The sequence below is a fragment of the Hypanus sabinus genome, chromosome X1 (assembly GCF_030144855.1).
Source record: "Hypanus sabinus isolate sHypSab1 chromosome X1, sHypSab1.hap1, whole genome shotgun sequence".
Taxonomy (NCBI): Eukaryota; Metazoa; Chordata; class Chondrichthyes; order Myliobatiformes; family Dasyatidae; genus Hypanus; species Hypanus sabinus.
Window position 1 is genome coordinate 6,136,291 of NC_082738.1, and position 17,525 is coordinate 6,153,815.

Consider the following 17,525-nt stretch of genomic DNA (forward strand, 5'->3'; position numbering starts at 1 on the left):
AATGATCGTGTTAAATTTTTACAGGATCCTGTAATATATTGGATTGTTTCTGCTTTGTCTCTGCATTTTTTACATTTATCATCTTTTATTTGTTGGTCTTTCGTTATGTATTTTTGATATTTTTTTGTGTTTACCACTTGGTCCTGTATTGCCACAAGGAACCCTTCTGTTTCCAGGAAGTGGTCTCCAACTCTGAGCCAGGTGTTCGATGCTTCCTTGTCAACATATAGTCTGCTCAGATCTTGGTGATGCCTTCCATGGAGGACCAAGTTCTTCCATTGGTTAACTTTGTTTTTCAATAATGATAACGTCTTCATTTATCTGGGTTGTGCTCTCATTTACGTTTAGTGGTGTGTACTTACCCAAATTGCATATGCTTACGTGCAGTGCTGATTCCTGTTTTTGTTGATGAAAGTATATCCTTAGAAGTTTTATCTGACTGCTGTGTAGATGTTTAATGTCTGTTATTCCTCTTTCCCTCTTCTGCCCTTAGTAATGTTAATCTCAGTGCATTTGTGTGTACATAATATTTTCTAAAATTTATCATTTCAGTTCTTGTTTTATTATTATTATTGTCATTAACCCTAAATTTCTCTCCTACTGACAACTCAGCTACTTGCACAACTTTGTTTATGAAAGAGGTCAAGTGCTAGCCCTTGTCTAGTAGTCGACACCTGGCTTGAGAAGAGTTTCCTGGACATATTGTACAAATTCAGCCGCATCTAATTCCTCAGCAGTATGGCAGCCGCTCTCAGTATTAGAGAAATTAAGATTGTTTATTACAATTATTATTATTCTTATTCTTACAGTATACTGAGATCTCACTGTACACCTACTCAGATGTATAAGCAGATAAAATGAAAAAGGAGAAACTGCCCTCATTTATGAGATCATAGAAGCAATACTGAGGAATTATCTTTGCCCAGAATAGCAAAAAGAACCAAAATAGCTGGTGATGGGGGAGCTAAGAAAAATGTCTTCAAAGCCTCATTACAGGCCATCTAACACAAAGGAGGAGAGTATTCATCAAGGGATTAAGAAAAAATAAACCTGTGGCAAAGATAATGCATGATTCATTGGTGACTCAAATACATCGTCTTAGCAATATGTAGTCCTTCCATGCAACTTACAGTTTTTAAAAATGATTCATCATGAAACCAGCCAGGGAACCCCACGCAACTCCCTTGTCCATTCATCCCACCCCACTAATCTCCCCCTTGGCACTTATTCCTACAAGCAGAACAAGTGCTACACCTGCCCCAACACCACCTCCCTCATTACTATTCAGAGCCCCAAACATTCCTTCCAGGTGAGGCAACACTTCACCAGTGAATCTGTTGAGATCACATACTGTGTATGGTGCTCCCGGTATGGCCTTCTGTATATCGGTGATACCCAACATAGATTAGGAGACTGTTCCGCCAAGCACCTCCCCTCCGTCCGCCAGAAGAAGCAGGATCACCCAGTGGCCACCCATTTTAATTTCACTTCCCATTCCCATTCTAATTCCACTTTCCATTCCCATTCCAATATGTCTATCCATGGCCTCCTCCACTATTGCGATGAGGCCACATTCCGGTTGGAGGAATAACACTTTATATTCCATCTGGGTAGCCTCCAAACTAATGGCATGAATATCGATTTCTCGAACTTATGGTAATTTCCCCCTCCCACCACCACTTCTCCTTCACCAGTCCCCATCCCCTTTTCTCTCTCTCACCTTATCTCCTTGCCTGCCCATCACCTCACTCTGGTGCTCCTCCCTTCTTTCTTCCATGGCCTCCTGTCCTCTCCTATTAGATTCCACTTTCTCCAGCCCTGTATCTCTTTCACCAATCAACTCCCCAGCTCTTTACTTCACTCCTCCACCTCCCTGTTTCACCTATTACTTGTGTTTCTCCCTCTGCCCCCCAACTTTCTTACTTAGATGTTTTTACCTTTTTTTTTCTCCAGTCCTGATGAAGCATCTCAGCCCAAACCGTCGACTGTTTACTCATTTCCATTGATGCTGCCTGGTCTGCTGATTTCCTCCAGCATTTTGTATGTGTTGCTTGAATTTCCAGCATCTGCAGATTTTCTCTTGTTTGTGCTTGGATATTTAATATGCCTTTGTTAATTAAGATGTCAATAGTAAAGTGCTCACTGTGCATTTTCCAGAGGTTCAAATTAGTAGGATCTGTTCTTGATACATGTAAAGCTATTTATGTATGCAAATATGAGGAAATCTGCAGATGCTGGAAAGGGAAGGGGTGGCCACTAGACAGCGTAGCAGTAGGCAGGTAGTGCAGGAGTCCCCTGAGGTCATCTCCCTCCTAAACAGATATACTGTTTTGGATACTGTTGGGGGAGATGTCTCATCAGGGGAAGGCAGCAGCAGCTGAGTTCATTGTACCATGGTTGGCTCTGTGGCACAGGAGGGAAGGAGAAGGAGTGGGAGAGCTATAGAGATAGGGGATTCAATTGTAAGGGGAATAGATAGGCTTTTCTGCGGCTGCACACAAGACTCCAGGATGGTATGTTGCCTCCCTGGTGCAAGGGTCAAGGATGTCTCTGAGCGGCTGCAGGACATTCTGGAATGGGAGGGTGAACAGCCAGTGGTCGTGGTGCACATAGGTACCAACAATATAGGTAAAAAACGGGATGAGGTCCTACAAGGTGAATTTAGGGAGTTAGGAGATAAACTAAAAAGTAGGACCACAAAGGTAATAATCTCTGGATTACTACCAGTGCCACGTGCTAGTCAGAGTAGAAACAGGAGATATTTCAGATGAATGCGTGGCTTGAAAAATGGTGTAAGGGGGGAGGGATTCAAATTTCTGGGGCATTGGAACCAGTTCTGGGGGAAGTGGGACCAATATAAACAGGATGGTCTGCACCTGGGCTGGACTGAAACCAATGTCCTAGGGGGAGCGTTTGCTACTGTTGTTCAACAGGCTTTAAACTAATGTGGCAGGGGGATGGGAACAAGTGCAGAGAGGCAGAGGGGTGTAAAATGAGGGTAGAAGCAAAAAGTAGTAAGGTGAAAAGTAAAAGTGGCAGGCAGGCAAATCCAGGGCAAAAAGCAAAAAGAGCCACTTTTCAACATAATTGTATAAGGGCTAAGAGTGTTGTAAAAACAAGCCTGAAGGCTTTGTGTGTCAATGCGAGGAGCATTCGTAACACGGTGGATGAATTGAATGTGCAGATAATTATTAATGAATATGATATAGTTGGGATCACAGAGACATGGCTCCAGGGTGACCAAGGATGGGAGCTCAACATCCAGGGATATTCAATATTCAAGAAAAGGAGGTGGGGTAGCATTGCTGGTTAGAGGAGATTAATGCAATAGAAAGGAAGGACATTAGCCTGGAGGATGTGGAATCGATATGGGTAGAGCTGCATAACACTAAGGGGCAGAAAACGCTGGTGGGAGTTGTGTACAGGCCACCTAACAGTAGTAGTGAGGTTGGGGATGGCATTAAACAGGAAATTAGAAATGCGTGCAATAAAGGAACAGTAGTTATAATGGGTGACTTCAATCTACATATAGATTGTGTGAACCAAATTGGTAACGGTGCTGAGGAAGAGGATTTCTTGGAATGTATGCGGGATGGTTTTCTGAACCAACACGTTGATGAACCAACTAGAGAGCAGGCCATTCTAGATTGGGTATTGAGCAATGAGGAAGGGTTAGTTAGCAATTTTGTCATGCGAGGCCCCTTGGGTAAGAGTGACCATAATATGGTGGAATTCTTCATTAAGATGGAGAGTGACATAGTTCATTCAGAAACAAAGGTTCTGAACTTAAGGGTAACTTTGAAGGTATGACACGTGAATTAGCTAAGATAGACTGGCAAATGATACTTAAAGGGTTGATGGTGGATATGCAATGGCAAGCATTTAAAGATCGCATGGGTGAACTACAACAATTGTTCATCCCAGTTTGGTAAAAGAATAAACCAGGGAAGGTAGTGCACCCGTGGCTGACAAGGGAAATTAGGGATAGTATCAAATCCAAAGAAGAAACATATAAAGTAGCAAAAACAAAGCGGCACACCTGAGGACTGGGAGAAATTCAGAGACCAGCAGAGGAGGACAAAGGGCTTAATTAGGAAAGGGAAAAAAGATTGTGAGAGAAAGCTGGCAGGGAACATAAAAACTGACTGTAAAAGCTATTATAGATATGTGAAAAGAAAAAGATTGGTCAAGACAAATGTAGGTCCTTTACAGTCAGAAACAGGTGAATTGATCATAGGGAACAAAGACATGGCAGACCAATTGAATAACTACTTTGGTTCTGTCTTCACTAAGGAGGACATAAATAATCTTCCGGAAATAGTAAGGGACCGAGGGTCTAGTGAGATGGAGGAACTGAGGGAAATACATGTTAGCAGGGAAGTGGTGTTACGTAAATTGAAGGGATTAAAGGCAGATAAATCCCCAGGGCCAGATGGTCTACACCCCAGAGTGCTTAAGGAAGTAGCCCAAGAAATAGTGCATGCATTAGTGATAATTTTTCAAAACTCCTTAGATTCTGGATTAGTTCCTGAGGATTGGAGGGTGGCTGATGTAACCCCACTTTTTAAAAAAGGAGGGAGAGAGAAAATTGGGAATTATAGATCAGTTAGTCTGACATCGGTGGTGGGGAAAATGCTAGGGTCGGTTATCAAAGATGTGATAACAGCACATTTGGAAAGAGGTGAAATCATCGGACAAAGCCAGCATGGATTTGTGAAAGGAAAATCATGTCTGATGAATCTTATAGAATTTTTTGAAGATGTTAATAGTAGAGTGGATAGGGGAAAGCCAGTGGATGTGGTATATTTAGATTTTCAAAAGGCTTTAGACAAGATCCCACACAGGAGATTAGTGTGCAAACTTAACGCACACGGTATTGGGGGTATGGTATTGATGTGGATAGAGAATTGGTTGGCAGATAGGAAGCAAAGAGTGGGAGTATACGGGACCTTTTCAGAATGGCAGGCAGTGACTAGTGGGGTACCGCAAGACTCAGTGCTGGGACCCCAGTTGTTTACAATATATATTAATGATTTAGACGAGGGAATTAAATGCAGCATCTCCAAGTTTGCAGATGACACGAAGCTGGGCGGCGGTGCTAGCTGTGAGGAGGATGCTAAGAGGATGCAGGGTGACTTGGATAGGTTAGGTGAGTGGGCAAATTCATGGCAGATGCAATTTAATGTGGATAAATGTGAGGTTATCCACTTTGGTTGCAAGAACAGGAAAACAGATTATTATCTGAACGGTGGCCGATTAGGAAAAGGGGAGATGCAACGAGACCTGGGTGTCATTGTACACCAGTCATTGAAGGTGGGCATGCAGGTACAGCAGGCGGTGAAAAAGGCAAATGGTATGTTGGCATTCATAGCAAAAGGATTTGAGTACAGGAGCAGGGAGTTTCTACTGCAGTTGTACAAGGCCTTGGTGAGACCGCACCGAGAATATTGTGTGCGGTTTTGGTCCCCTAATCTGAGGAAAGACATTCTTGCCGTAGAGGGAGTACAGAGAAGGTTCACCAGATTGATTCCTGGGATGACAGGACTTTCATATGAAGAAAGACTGGATTGACTAGGCTTATACTCACTGGAATTTAGAAGATTGAGGGGGGATCTTATTGAAACATATAAAATTCTAAAGGGATTAGACAGGCTAGATGCAGGAAGATTGTTTCTGATGTTGGGGAAGTCGAGAACAAGGGGTCACAGTTTAAGGATAAAGGCCTTTTAGAACCGAGATGAGGAAAAACTTCTTCACACAGAGAGTGGTGAATCTGTGGAATTCTCTGCCACAGGAAACAGTTGAGGCCGGTTCATTGGCTATATTTAAGAGGAAGTTAGATATGGCCCTTGTTGCTAAAGGGATCAGGGGGTATGGAGAGAAAGCAGGTACAGGGTTCTGAGTTGGATGATCAGCCATGATCATACTGAATGGTGGTGCAGGCTCGAAGGGCTGAATGGCCTACTGCGCCTATTTTCTATGTTTCTATATCAAACCAAATTATTTTAAACACTGTTTAAAAGACAAAGAACATGTTAATAATCCTTCAGTCTGTAACCAATCAATTATGGAAAAGTTGCACTTTGAACTTAACAGCACATCATTCTTTTTGATCCTTTGACCTATTGATCTGCTTTTTCACCAATTAATCACAAGTGACCTAAAAGAATCTAAGCATATGTTAGTTTCACTGAAATGATTGGGCAGTGAATACAGTCTGTTTAGACACAGTTCACCGTGCTCTCTGACCTTATCAACAGAAATGGAAATGTATACTGAAAGTTGATATTTGAAATTGTTGCATATTACAGCATTGCCTTAACTCCTTGTCATTTATAAGATGGCTAACAAGCTGCTCTGAAGGAAACATTGATCTACATTGTGTCTCATGGTTTTCATCTTTATTTTTAGCTTTGTGCCACTGACAAGACCCTGGAATTTGAGCGAGATTTTCGGATTAAGCATTACGCTGGGCATGTTGTGTAAGTTTAGTGTTGGTATTCTGTACCCACACCTGGCCTCCGTTTCCTACAACATCTTGGATATTTTGTGCAATATGTCTTCTTCCTGAAATACCTGTTACAAGTAAAGTAATTTTTCCATTTCGAATGGAAAGGAATTTTACAAATGTGGTGCTCTTCTAATTGAACTTGGATCCTTTTGTCTCCTCACAGTGATAGCATAAGTCCTCATAGTCTTAATCACACTAAAACCTATTTAACCATTGCTTTGTATATACTGACATGCAGTAAGGTCACTTGAAAAAAGACTTCATCGTTGTGTTTAAGTTCTTCCATCTTCTGGCCTTCTCTTTCACTATTCTTTTCCAGTTATACAACTCAGAACCCAGTGTTCCAACAACTGACCTCTTACCTTCAAAGCTTCACTAGTGACCGAGTTCTCATCTGGGACCCACTTGATTATTCACCATCATGAGTGGTTTGCTGCCGCCATCACCACTAATTAATTTGATTGCCCTAGAAAATACAACTGCCTGATTGAATCTGCAAATGTTAGTGAATGAACCAAAGAGTACTTAGCCCTTGCCAGCTGCCCGTGTGAACATTGGTAGTAGAGACTGCTGCATATCGCTTTGTAACAATAAGGACCTAATTTAGAGATAAACAACTTGGAGGGTGCTCTACAGTCTGCTAAATTATATAGATTTAGAACTAATCTGGCAGTCTTTAATCCACTGCAGGCCATCAGCAAAAGAAACATCTATCATCATAATCTGCAACCTCATGTACTTCATTTTATTATTCCTGTACAGCTAGGCAATCAACCCAGGTTAAATGAGGAATGTAGAAGAACATCCCAAAGGCAGTACCAAGCATACTTTACAATGAAGTGTCAAATTAGTTGAGCAAAAGCTCAGAACCATTGTCATGCTAAACAGCAAGAAGAGCAAATAATAGACAAAGCTAAGTGATCTTGCAGCTATTGGTTAGAGATCTATTGTTCTCCCATATCTAGTCATGAATGTTGGGCAACGAATCAGACAATGAGCAACAGGGAGCCAAGGTTATTCTCACCCTCATTATAAACAAAGACATGACTCAGCCAGATCTCTAGCCAGATTCAATAGGTAATGATAGAGATCTAGAAGATCTAATCATATTATGCCTCTCCAAATGTTCATAAATCCTGCCTCTCAGGATCTTCTCCATCATTTTACCAACCACTGAAGTAAAACTCACTGGTCTATAATTTCCTGGGCTATCTCTACTCACTTTCTTGAGTAAGGGAACAACATCTGCAACCCTCCAATCCTCCGGAACCTCTCCAGTCCTGATTGATGATGCAAACATAGAACATAGAATAGTACAGCACAGTACATGCCCTTCGGCCCACAATGTTGTGCCAACCCTCAAACCCTGCCTCCCATATAACCCCCCACCTTAAATTTCTCCATATACCTGTCAAAAAGTCTCTTAAACTTCACTAGTGTATCTGCCTCCACCACTGACTCAGGTAGTGCATTCCACGCACCAACCACTCTCTGACTGAAAAACCTTCCTCTAATGTCCCCCTTGAACCTTCCTCCCCTTGCCTTAAAGCCATGTCCTCTTGTACTGAGCAGTGGTCCCTGGGGAAGAGGCGCTGTCTGTCCACTCTGTCTATTCCTCTTAATATCTTGTACACCTCTATCATGTCTCCTCTCATCCTCCTTCTCTCCAAAGAATAAAGCCCTAGCTCCCTTAATCTCTGATCATAATCCATACTCTCTAAAGCAGACAGCATCCTGGTAAATCTCCTCTGTACCCTTTCCAATGCTTCAACATCCTTCCTAGAGTGAGGCAACCAGAACTGGACACAGTACTCCAAGTGTGGCCAAACTAGAGTTTTATAGAGCTGCATCATTACATCGCGTCTCTTAAATTCTATCCCTCGATTTATGAAAGCTAACACCCCATAAGCTTTCTTAACTACCCTATCTACCTGTGAGGACATGTACCTCCAGATCCCTCTGCTCCTCCACACTACCAAGTATCTTGCCATTTACTTTGTCCTCTGCCTTAGAGTTTGTCCTTCTAAAGTGTACCACCTCACACTTCTCCGGGTTGAATTCCATCAGCCACTGCTCAGCCCACTTCTGCATCCTATCAATGTCTCTCTGCAATCTTTGACAATCCTCTACACTATCTACAACACCTCCATTCCAATCTTTGTGTCATCTGCAAACTTGCCAACCCACCCTTCTACCCCCACATTCAGGTCATCAATAAAAATCATGAAAAGTAGAGGTCCCAGAACAGATCCTTGTGGGACACCACTAGTCACAACCCTCCAATCTGAATGTACTCCCTCCACCACAACCCTCTGCCTTCTGCAGGCAAGCCAATTCTGAATCCACCTGGCCAAACTTCCCTGGATCTCATGCCTTCTGACTTTCTGAATAAGCCTACCGTGTAGAACCTTGTCAAATGCCTTACTAAAATCCACATAAATCACATCCACTACACTACCCTCATCCATATTCCTGGTCACCTCCTCAAGGTACTCTATCAGGCTTGTTAGGCACAATCTGCCCACAAAGCCATGCTGACTGTCCCTGATCAGACCATGATTCTCTAAATGCCCATAGGTCCTATCTCTAAGAATCTTTTCCAACAGCTTTCCCACCACAGACGTAAGGCTCACTGGTCTATAATTACCCGGACTATCCCTACTACCTTTTTTGAACAAGGGGACAACATTTGCCTCCCTCCAATCCTCTGGTACCATTCCCGTGGACAACGAGGACATAAAGATCCTAGCCAGAGGCTCAGCAATCTCTTCCCTCACTTCGTGGAGCAGCCTGGGGAATATTCCGTCAGGCCCTGGGAACTTATCCATCCTAATGTATTTTAACAACTCCAACACCACCTCTCCCTTAATATCAACATGCTCCAGAACATCCACCTCACTCATATTGTCCTCACCGGCATCAAGTTCCCTCTCATTGGTGAATACTGAAGCATTCATTGAGGACCTCATTCACTTCCGCAGCCTCCAGGCACATCTTCCCACCTTTATCTCTAATCGGTCCTACCTTCACTCCTGTCATCCTTTTGTTCTTCACATAATTGAAAAATGCCTTGGGGTTTTCCTTTAACCTACTCGCCAAGGCCTTCTCATGCCCCCTTCGTGCTCTTCTCAGCCCCTTCTTAAGTTCCTTTCTTGCTACCCTATATTCCTCAATAGACCCATCTGATCCTTGCTTCCTAAACCTCATGTATGCTGCCTTCTTCCACCTGACTAGATTTTCCACCTCACTTGTCACCCATGGTTCCTTCACCCTACCATTCTTTATCTTCCTCACCGGGACAAATTTATCCCTAACATCCTGCAAGAGATCCTTAAACATCAACCACATGTCCATAGTACATTTCCCTGCAAAAACATCATCCCAATTCACACCAGCAAGTTCTACCCTTATAGCCTCATAATTTGCCCTTCCCTAATTAAAAGTTTTCCTGTCCTCGCTCATTTTATCCTTTTCCATGATAGTGCTAAAGGCCAGGGAGCAATGATCACTGTTCCCCAGATGCTCACCCACTGACAGATCTGTGACCTGACCCGGTTCGTTACCTAATACTAGATCTAGTATGGCATTCCTAGTCAGCCTGTCAACATACTGTGACAGGAATCCATCCTGGACACACTTAACAAACTCTGCCCCTGTCTAAGCCATTGGAACTAATCAAGTGCCAATCAATATTAAGGAAGTTAAATTCACCCATGATAACAACCCTGTTATTTTTGCAACTTTGCAAAATCTGCTCCTTGGTATCTCTCCTGCTACCAGGGGGCCTATAGAATACCCCCAGTAGAGTAACTGCTCCCTTCCTGTTCCTGACTTCCACCCATACTGACTCAAAAGAGGATCCTGCTACATTACCCACCCTTTCTGCAGCTGTAATAGTATCTCTGACCAGTAATGCCACCCCCCTCTATCCCTTTCGAAGCACCGAAATCCAAGAATATTAAGAATTCATTCCCGCCCTGGTGCCAGCCAAGTCTCAGTAATGGCCACTACATCATAATTCCATGTATGTATCCAAGCTCTCAGTTCATCACCTTTGTTCCTGATGCTTCTTGCATTGAAGTACACACACTTTAGCCCTTCTACCTTACTACCTTTATACCCTTTATTCTGCTGCTCTTTCCTCAAAGCCACTCTATATGTTAGATCTGGCTTTATTCCATGCACTTCCTTCACTGCTCTATCGCTCCAGGTCCCATCCCCCTTGCAAATTAGTTTAAACCCTCCCGAACCATACTAGCAAACCTACCTGCAAGGATATTGCTCCCCCTCGAGTTCAAGTGCAACCCATCCAATCTGTACAGGTCCCACCTTCCCCAGAAGAGATCCCAATGATCCAAAAATCTAAAACCCTGCCCCCTGCACCAACTCCTCAGCCACACATTCAACTGCCATCTCCTCCAATTCTTGCCATCACTATCACGTAGCACTGGCAGCAATCCTGAGAATGCCACCCTTGAGGTCCTGTTCTTCAGCCTTCTGCCTAGTTCCCGAAACTCACACTTCAGGACCTCATCCCTCTTCCTGCCTATGTCGTTGGTACCAACATGTATCATGACTTCTGGTTGCTTTCCCTCTCATACCAGGATGTCATGCACCCGGTCAGAGACATCCTGGACCCTGGCACCGGGAGGCAACAAACCCTGTGGGTGTCCTTCTCACATTCACAAAATCTCCTGTCTGCTCCCCTGACTATCGAGTCTCCAATGACAACAGCTCTCCTCTTCTTCGTCAGATCCTTCTGCACCACAGGGTCAGACTCAGTGCCAGAGGCCCTGCCACCGTGGCTCACACCTGGTCGGTCATCCTCACCAACGGCATCCAGGATGGTAAACTTATTATTCATGGGAATGGCTACAGGGGTGCTCTGCACTACCTGTCTACCCTCCTTTGCTTTCCCCCTTTGGACTGTCACCCAACAACCTGCTTCCGGCAGCCTAGGTTTGACTACGTCCCAGTAACTCTCATCTATGACTGCCTCTTTCTCCATTATTAGTTGAAGGTCATCCAGCTGCTGCTCCAGATTCCTCAAATGGTCTTCCAGATCGCCCAGCCGCAAGCACTTCTGGCAGATGTGACTCTGTGGGAGAGGGGAGTTCCCCCAAGACTGCCACATCTCACAGGAGAGGCACATCACTGTCTCAGGAGGCATTGTAAAGACTAACTGGGAACAAGCTCGTCCTCCGCCTCTTCTCATTGAAGCCTCTCAAGTCAAAGCCTCAAATCTCCACTCCTTCACTGGCCCACTCACTCACTGGCCACTTTCCACTGCCACTGATCATTGCCAGAGCCTCAGCAATTTCCTCCTTTGCCTCCCATAGTAACCTAGGGTACATCTTGTCCGGTCCCGGTAACTTATCCAACTTGATGCTTTCCAAAAACTCCAACACATCCTCTTTCTTAATATCTTTATGCTCAAACTTTTCAGTCCACCTACCTACAATTGCCAAAATCCTTTTCTGTAGTGAATACTAAAGCAAAGTATTCATTAAGTATCTCTGCTATCTCCTCCAGTTCCATGCACACTTTTCCACTGTCACACTTGATTGGTCCTATTCTGTCACATCTTATCCTCTTGCTCTTCACATGCTTGTAGAATGCCTTGGGCTTTTCCTTAATCCTGCCTACCAAGGCCTTCTCATGGCCCCTTCTGGCTCTCCTAATTTCATTCTTAAGCTCCTTCCTGCTTGCCTTATGATCTCCTAGATCTCTATCATTACCTAGTATTTTGTACCTTTCATGAGCTTTTCTTTTTTTCTTGACTAGATTTTCAACAGCCTTTCTACACTATGGTTCCTGTACCCTACCATCCTTTCTGTGTTTCATTGGAACGTACCTATGCAGAACACCACACAAGTATCCCATGAACATTTGCCACATTTCAGCCGTACATTTCCTGGAGAACATCTGTTTCCAATTTATGCTTCCAAGTTCCTGCCTGATAGCTTCATATTTCCCCTTACTTCAATTAAATGCTTTCCTAACTTGACTATTCCCATCTCTCTCTCCAATACTATGGTAAAGTAGATAGAATTGTGATCACTATCTTCAAAATGCTCTCCCACTGAGAGACACGACACCTGACCCGTTTCATTTCCTAATACCAGATCAAGTACAGCCTCTTCTCTTGTAGGCTCATCTACCTATTGTGTCAGGAAACCTTTCTAAACACACCTAACAAACTCCACCCCATCTAAACCCCTCGCTATTGGGAGATTCCATTCAATATTGGGGAAATTAAAATCTCCCACCATGACAACCCTGTTGTTATTGCATTTTCCAGAATCAGTCTCCCTATCTTCTCCTCGATGTCCCAGTTACTATTTGGTGGTCTATATAAAACAATCACCCAGTAGAATTACTGACCCGTTCCTGGTCCTAACTTCCACCCAGAGACTCAGTAGACAATTCCTCCATGACTTCCTCCTTTTCTGATCAGCAATGCCACACCCCCACCTCTTTGCCTCCCTCCCTGGCCTTTCTGAAATATCTAAAGCCTGGCACTCTTAGTAACCATTCCTGCCCCTGAGTCATCCAAGTCCCTGTAATAGCCACAACATCCTAGCTCCAAGTACTGATCCACGCTCTAAGCTCATCCACTTTGTTCATGATACTCCTTAAATTAAAATAGACACATCTCAAACCATCAGTTTGAGCGTATACCTTCTCTATCACCTGCCTATCCTTCCTCTCACACTGTCTACGAGCTTTCTGGATTTGTGAGCCAACCGCCCCTTCCTCCATCTTTTCAGCTATTCTAGTTTAAACTCTCCCCAAAAGCCTTAGCAAACCTTCCCCCCCCCCCAATTCAAGTGCAACCTATCCTTTTTTGTACGTCATTCCTGCCCCAGAAGAGGTACCAATGATCCAGAAATCTGAATCCCTGCCTCCTGCTCCAATCCCTCAGCCACCACACTCTATTCCTATACTCACTGTCACTTGGCACAGGTAGTAATCTGGAGATTACTACCTTTGAGGTCCTGCTTCTCAACTTCCTTCCTAACTCCCTGTAGTCTGTTTTCAGGGCCTCCACCCTTTTCCTATCTATATTGTTGGTACCAATATGTACCACGACCTCTGGCTGTTCACCTTCCCGTTTCAGGATATTTTGGACGTGATTAGAAACATCCCGGACCCTGGCACCTAGGAGGCAAACTACCATCCATGTTTCTTTCCTGCATCCACAGAGTCGCCTGTCTGACCCCCTATCACTGCTGCCATCCTCTTCCTATCCCTATCCTTCTGAGTCACAGGGCCAGACTGTGCCAGAGGCACGGCCACTGTTGCTTCCCCAGCTAAGTTGTTCTGTACCCCCCACCCCTGCTCCAACAGTCCTCAAACAAGAGTACTTATTGTTAAGGGGGACAGCCACAGGGGTACTCTTCAGTATCTGACTCTTGCCCTTCCCTCTCCTGTCTGTTCCCCACTTATCTGTCTCCCGAGGCCCCGGTGTGACTACTTGCCTATAGCTCCTCTGCATTACCTCCTCACTTTACCTGACCAGATGAAGGTCAGCAAGCTGCATCTCCAGTCCCCTAACCCAGTCCCTAAGGAGCTGCAGCTTCACACACCTAGCACTGCCTGGGACTGTACTCGCTGGAATTCAGAAGAATGAGTGGAGATCTTATGGAAACAAAATTATGAGAGGGATAGATAAGATGGAGGCAGAAAAGTTGTTGCCACTGGTAGGCAAGAATAGAACTAGGAATCATTGCCACAAGATTCAGGGGAGTAGATCTAGGATGGAGATGAGGAGAAACTGCTTTTCCCAAAGAGTGGTGAACCTGTAGAATTCTTTGCCCATTGAAGCACTGGAGGCTACCTCAATAGATATATTTAAGACAAGTTTGGATGGATTTTTGCATTGTAGGGAAATTAAGGGTTATGGGGGAAAAGACTGGTCAGTGAAGATCAGATCAGCCATGATCTTATAGAATGACGGAGCAGGCTCGACAGACCAAATAGCCTACACCTGCTCCTATTTCTTATGTTCTTATGAATATTAAATTTGCTCTTATTGTCTACAGAAACCATTGAATTCTCATTAGCCGCTCAGGACCATAGCCTACTACCACTCAAGTTTAAACTATATCATTGAAGGTCTGTGCTTTTTCAAACTAATTGTGACTTTAACAAGTTGTTCCACTATCATTTACAACTAGGGTATGTAGGACACTGTGGAAAATAGTGTAAGTATGTTCATTTATCAAAAATGACATCTTATTGGGCCTATTTGCTGCAAATTGATGGAAGATATCATGTAGGGTTCACCTATAATCTGCTTTGTGTGGCTAGCTTGGATTTTATTATGATTACTACTCGAATCCAGATTTCTCCATATTGACCATTGAGGTGTATTTTAGATGGAAAGTAAGAGAAATTTATCCCTGATGTGAAAAGCACCTGTCTGAAAATGGCCTTAAGAAACTTTGGTAAAGATGAGAAAAATTGAAATCAAAGGAAGAAATACTCAACCGGTTGGACTTGCACTTCACACAAAGGAGAAAAACATAAACTGGTGGAGGAAATGGGTCAAGTAACATCAAGTGCGGGCAAAGTGTTAGTTTGTTTCCTGTAGAAACCACGCAATAGTCTTGATGCAGGATCTCAACCCAAAACATAAGCTTTCCTTTTGCTTCCATTGATGTGGCTTGTTCTGCCGACATCCTCTAGCAGTTTGTTTATTTGCTACATATTACAGCAGTAATGGTCTTTTGTGTCTCACACAAAGGAAGATGTTTGTGATTGTGAGAGATCAGTTACCTTAGCTCCAGGATGTAACTGCAAGAGCTCCTAGGGCTACTATTCTTCAGCTGCTTCATGAGTGTTCATTTTTCCCCCGTCATAAGGAGAGAAATGGAAATGCTTCCTGTTAATTGCACCATATTTAATTCTGATTGCAATATTTCTGAACATGCACATACAAGACATTGCCAAAATTCAGGCAATGGCTAGAAAGAAGGAAATAATGTATTTACCAGAAGTATCTGGCAGCAACCATCTCTAACAATAGACAGCTGAAGCTTTGACATTCAGTGAGAATATATTGCTGAGTTCTCCACTATCTGATTTCACCAATGAACAGAAATTCCCAAATAAATCTGTCATAAATACTATAACTGCAAGAGTCGGTCAGAAGCTGGCATCACCTGGTGAATAACTAGTTTGAGGCTCAAGTCTTTCCATTGCTTACGAGATACAGGTCATCATTGTTCTCCAATCTCCTGAACAGATAGAGCCCCAAAAACTCAAGAAGCTTAGCATATGTTAGGCAAAGCACTTCGCTTGATTGATGCATGTTGATAACCCTGAGCATTCATTCTCTCACCATTGGCAGACAGTGGTTGCATTGTGCACCATCTGCAAGGTAGCATGCTATTACTTGCCTAGGTTACTCCAAGAACAATGCCCAAGCCCACAATCTTCATAACCAGAAAGGAGAAGAATTTCACTGCGTGGAAATGCCACTACCTACACATTTCAAAGGTGCACATTATCAAGTGTTGGAAATATTTTGTTATATCTGGCATCATCATTGGGTCTACATCTGGAGCTGCCTGTCCAACAGTACTGTAGAAATATATTCAAAGGAATTGTAGCATTTGAAGAAGACTTACCACCACCTTGAGAACATTAAGCACTGTGCAATAAGTGGTGGCCTTGGTCCCAATGTCCAAGTCCTGAAAAATGAATAATTAAATATAAATAAGAGTTAAGCTCTGAAATTCTCCTCTTTATCCTGTATCACCAAACCTTTCACATCTATGATATCTCATTGGAAAAGCGTGATAAAGCTTTCATCAGTTATATAGAGATATATTTGTTGGTATCTATTAAAATGTTCTACTATGAATATATAAATTTTGCAACAATAATTAAGATAGACTATTCTAAAGAATTTCTGTTTGCTACTGTGGAAAAATGTTCCTGTTTACATAGCGTACAGAAATGCTGCCTAGTATATTTTAAATTCTTTGCTCGTACAGTTATCTAGCTATCTTCCGATTTCTTCATGATTTGAGTGAAAGGTGTGGAGGCTGTGGTCTCCTGCATTAATGTATCATGTTATTTTTGATTCAATGTGTGCTTATGATTGTCAATGTACTCTGAAGTGCCTCAAGATAACTGTGGCTTCCTGCTGCTGATGGCTAAGGATACTGTGGTGCAGTTTTGATGGTCTAAGATGGTCTATTCTGTTTAAATTTTTTCATTTATGTCAAGCCTTTTTTTATTCTCTCCATAAAGATACTCAGTTGTTGGCTTTATTGACAAAAACAAGGACACTCTCTTCCAAGATTTCAAACGGCTAATGTACAACAGGTAATGCAGTGAAAATAATTTGGTGATCTTCAAATGAAATAACGTAGGTTCTGCTCAATGTTGCCTATTCACAAACTGAAGTTTGAATTTGATTTGCCATCGATTGTTCAACAGCTTTCTATGTGGATCTCATACTTGCCCAGGCTAATTAATGTAATCTAACATTTACTGAATACAGAGGTTTTCATAAGAAACATTATTTCTTTTCATCTGTGAATGTAAGCTTGGAATTGATTATATGTAATGGTCACATAAATACATTGCATATTACAATTATCTGAAGTTGATGGCCAAATGACCCTATTTTTTTCACCTGTTAACTGAGAAAACCTGAGGGGGTAGTATTAGAATTTCTTTTTAAAAAAACACATTAAAACTGTTCCCAATTTATTGAAAAATCAACATTCAAGCACTTTGCATTAAGACAATGTCTCTCAAAATACATGCTTGAACTACTGACCAGTTGTATTTGCTAGGGCATGTGAAAATAGAATTCTCCAATCCATTTTTGGATGGTACGAGGGGGGAGGTGGGGGGATAAATTAGAGTTGTAGGGGGATGGGAACCAGTGTGCCAGAACATATCGTGGAGTGATGGTAGAGAAGGAAGTTGTTAAGTCTACATACAAAGTCAGGAATCAAAAGGTCAAGCATGATGGGACTAAATTTATGAGCTA

General features: G+C 42.8%; 1 protein-coding gene across 2 annotated transcripts in view; it reads left to right on the forward strand.

Annotated features, from left to right (window-relative positions):
• The window catches only part of myo1d (myosin 1D), a 567,195-nt gene that overhangs the window by 166,134 nt on the left and 383,536 nt on the right, over nucleotides 1-17,525 (forward strand). For both annotated transcript variants that reach the window (XM_059955714.1, XM_059955715.1), the window contains exons 12-13: nucleotides 6,412-6,482; nucleotides 16,775-16,849. In XM_059955714.1, the coding sequence (XP_059811697.1) occupies nucleotides 6,412-6,482; nucleotides 16,775-16,849 (146 nt within the window). The remainder of the gene's footprint in view (nucleotides 1-6,411; nucleotides 6,483-16,774; nucleotides 16,850-17,525) is intronic.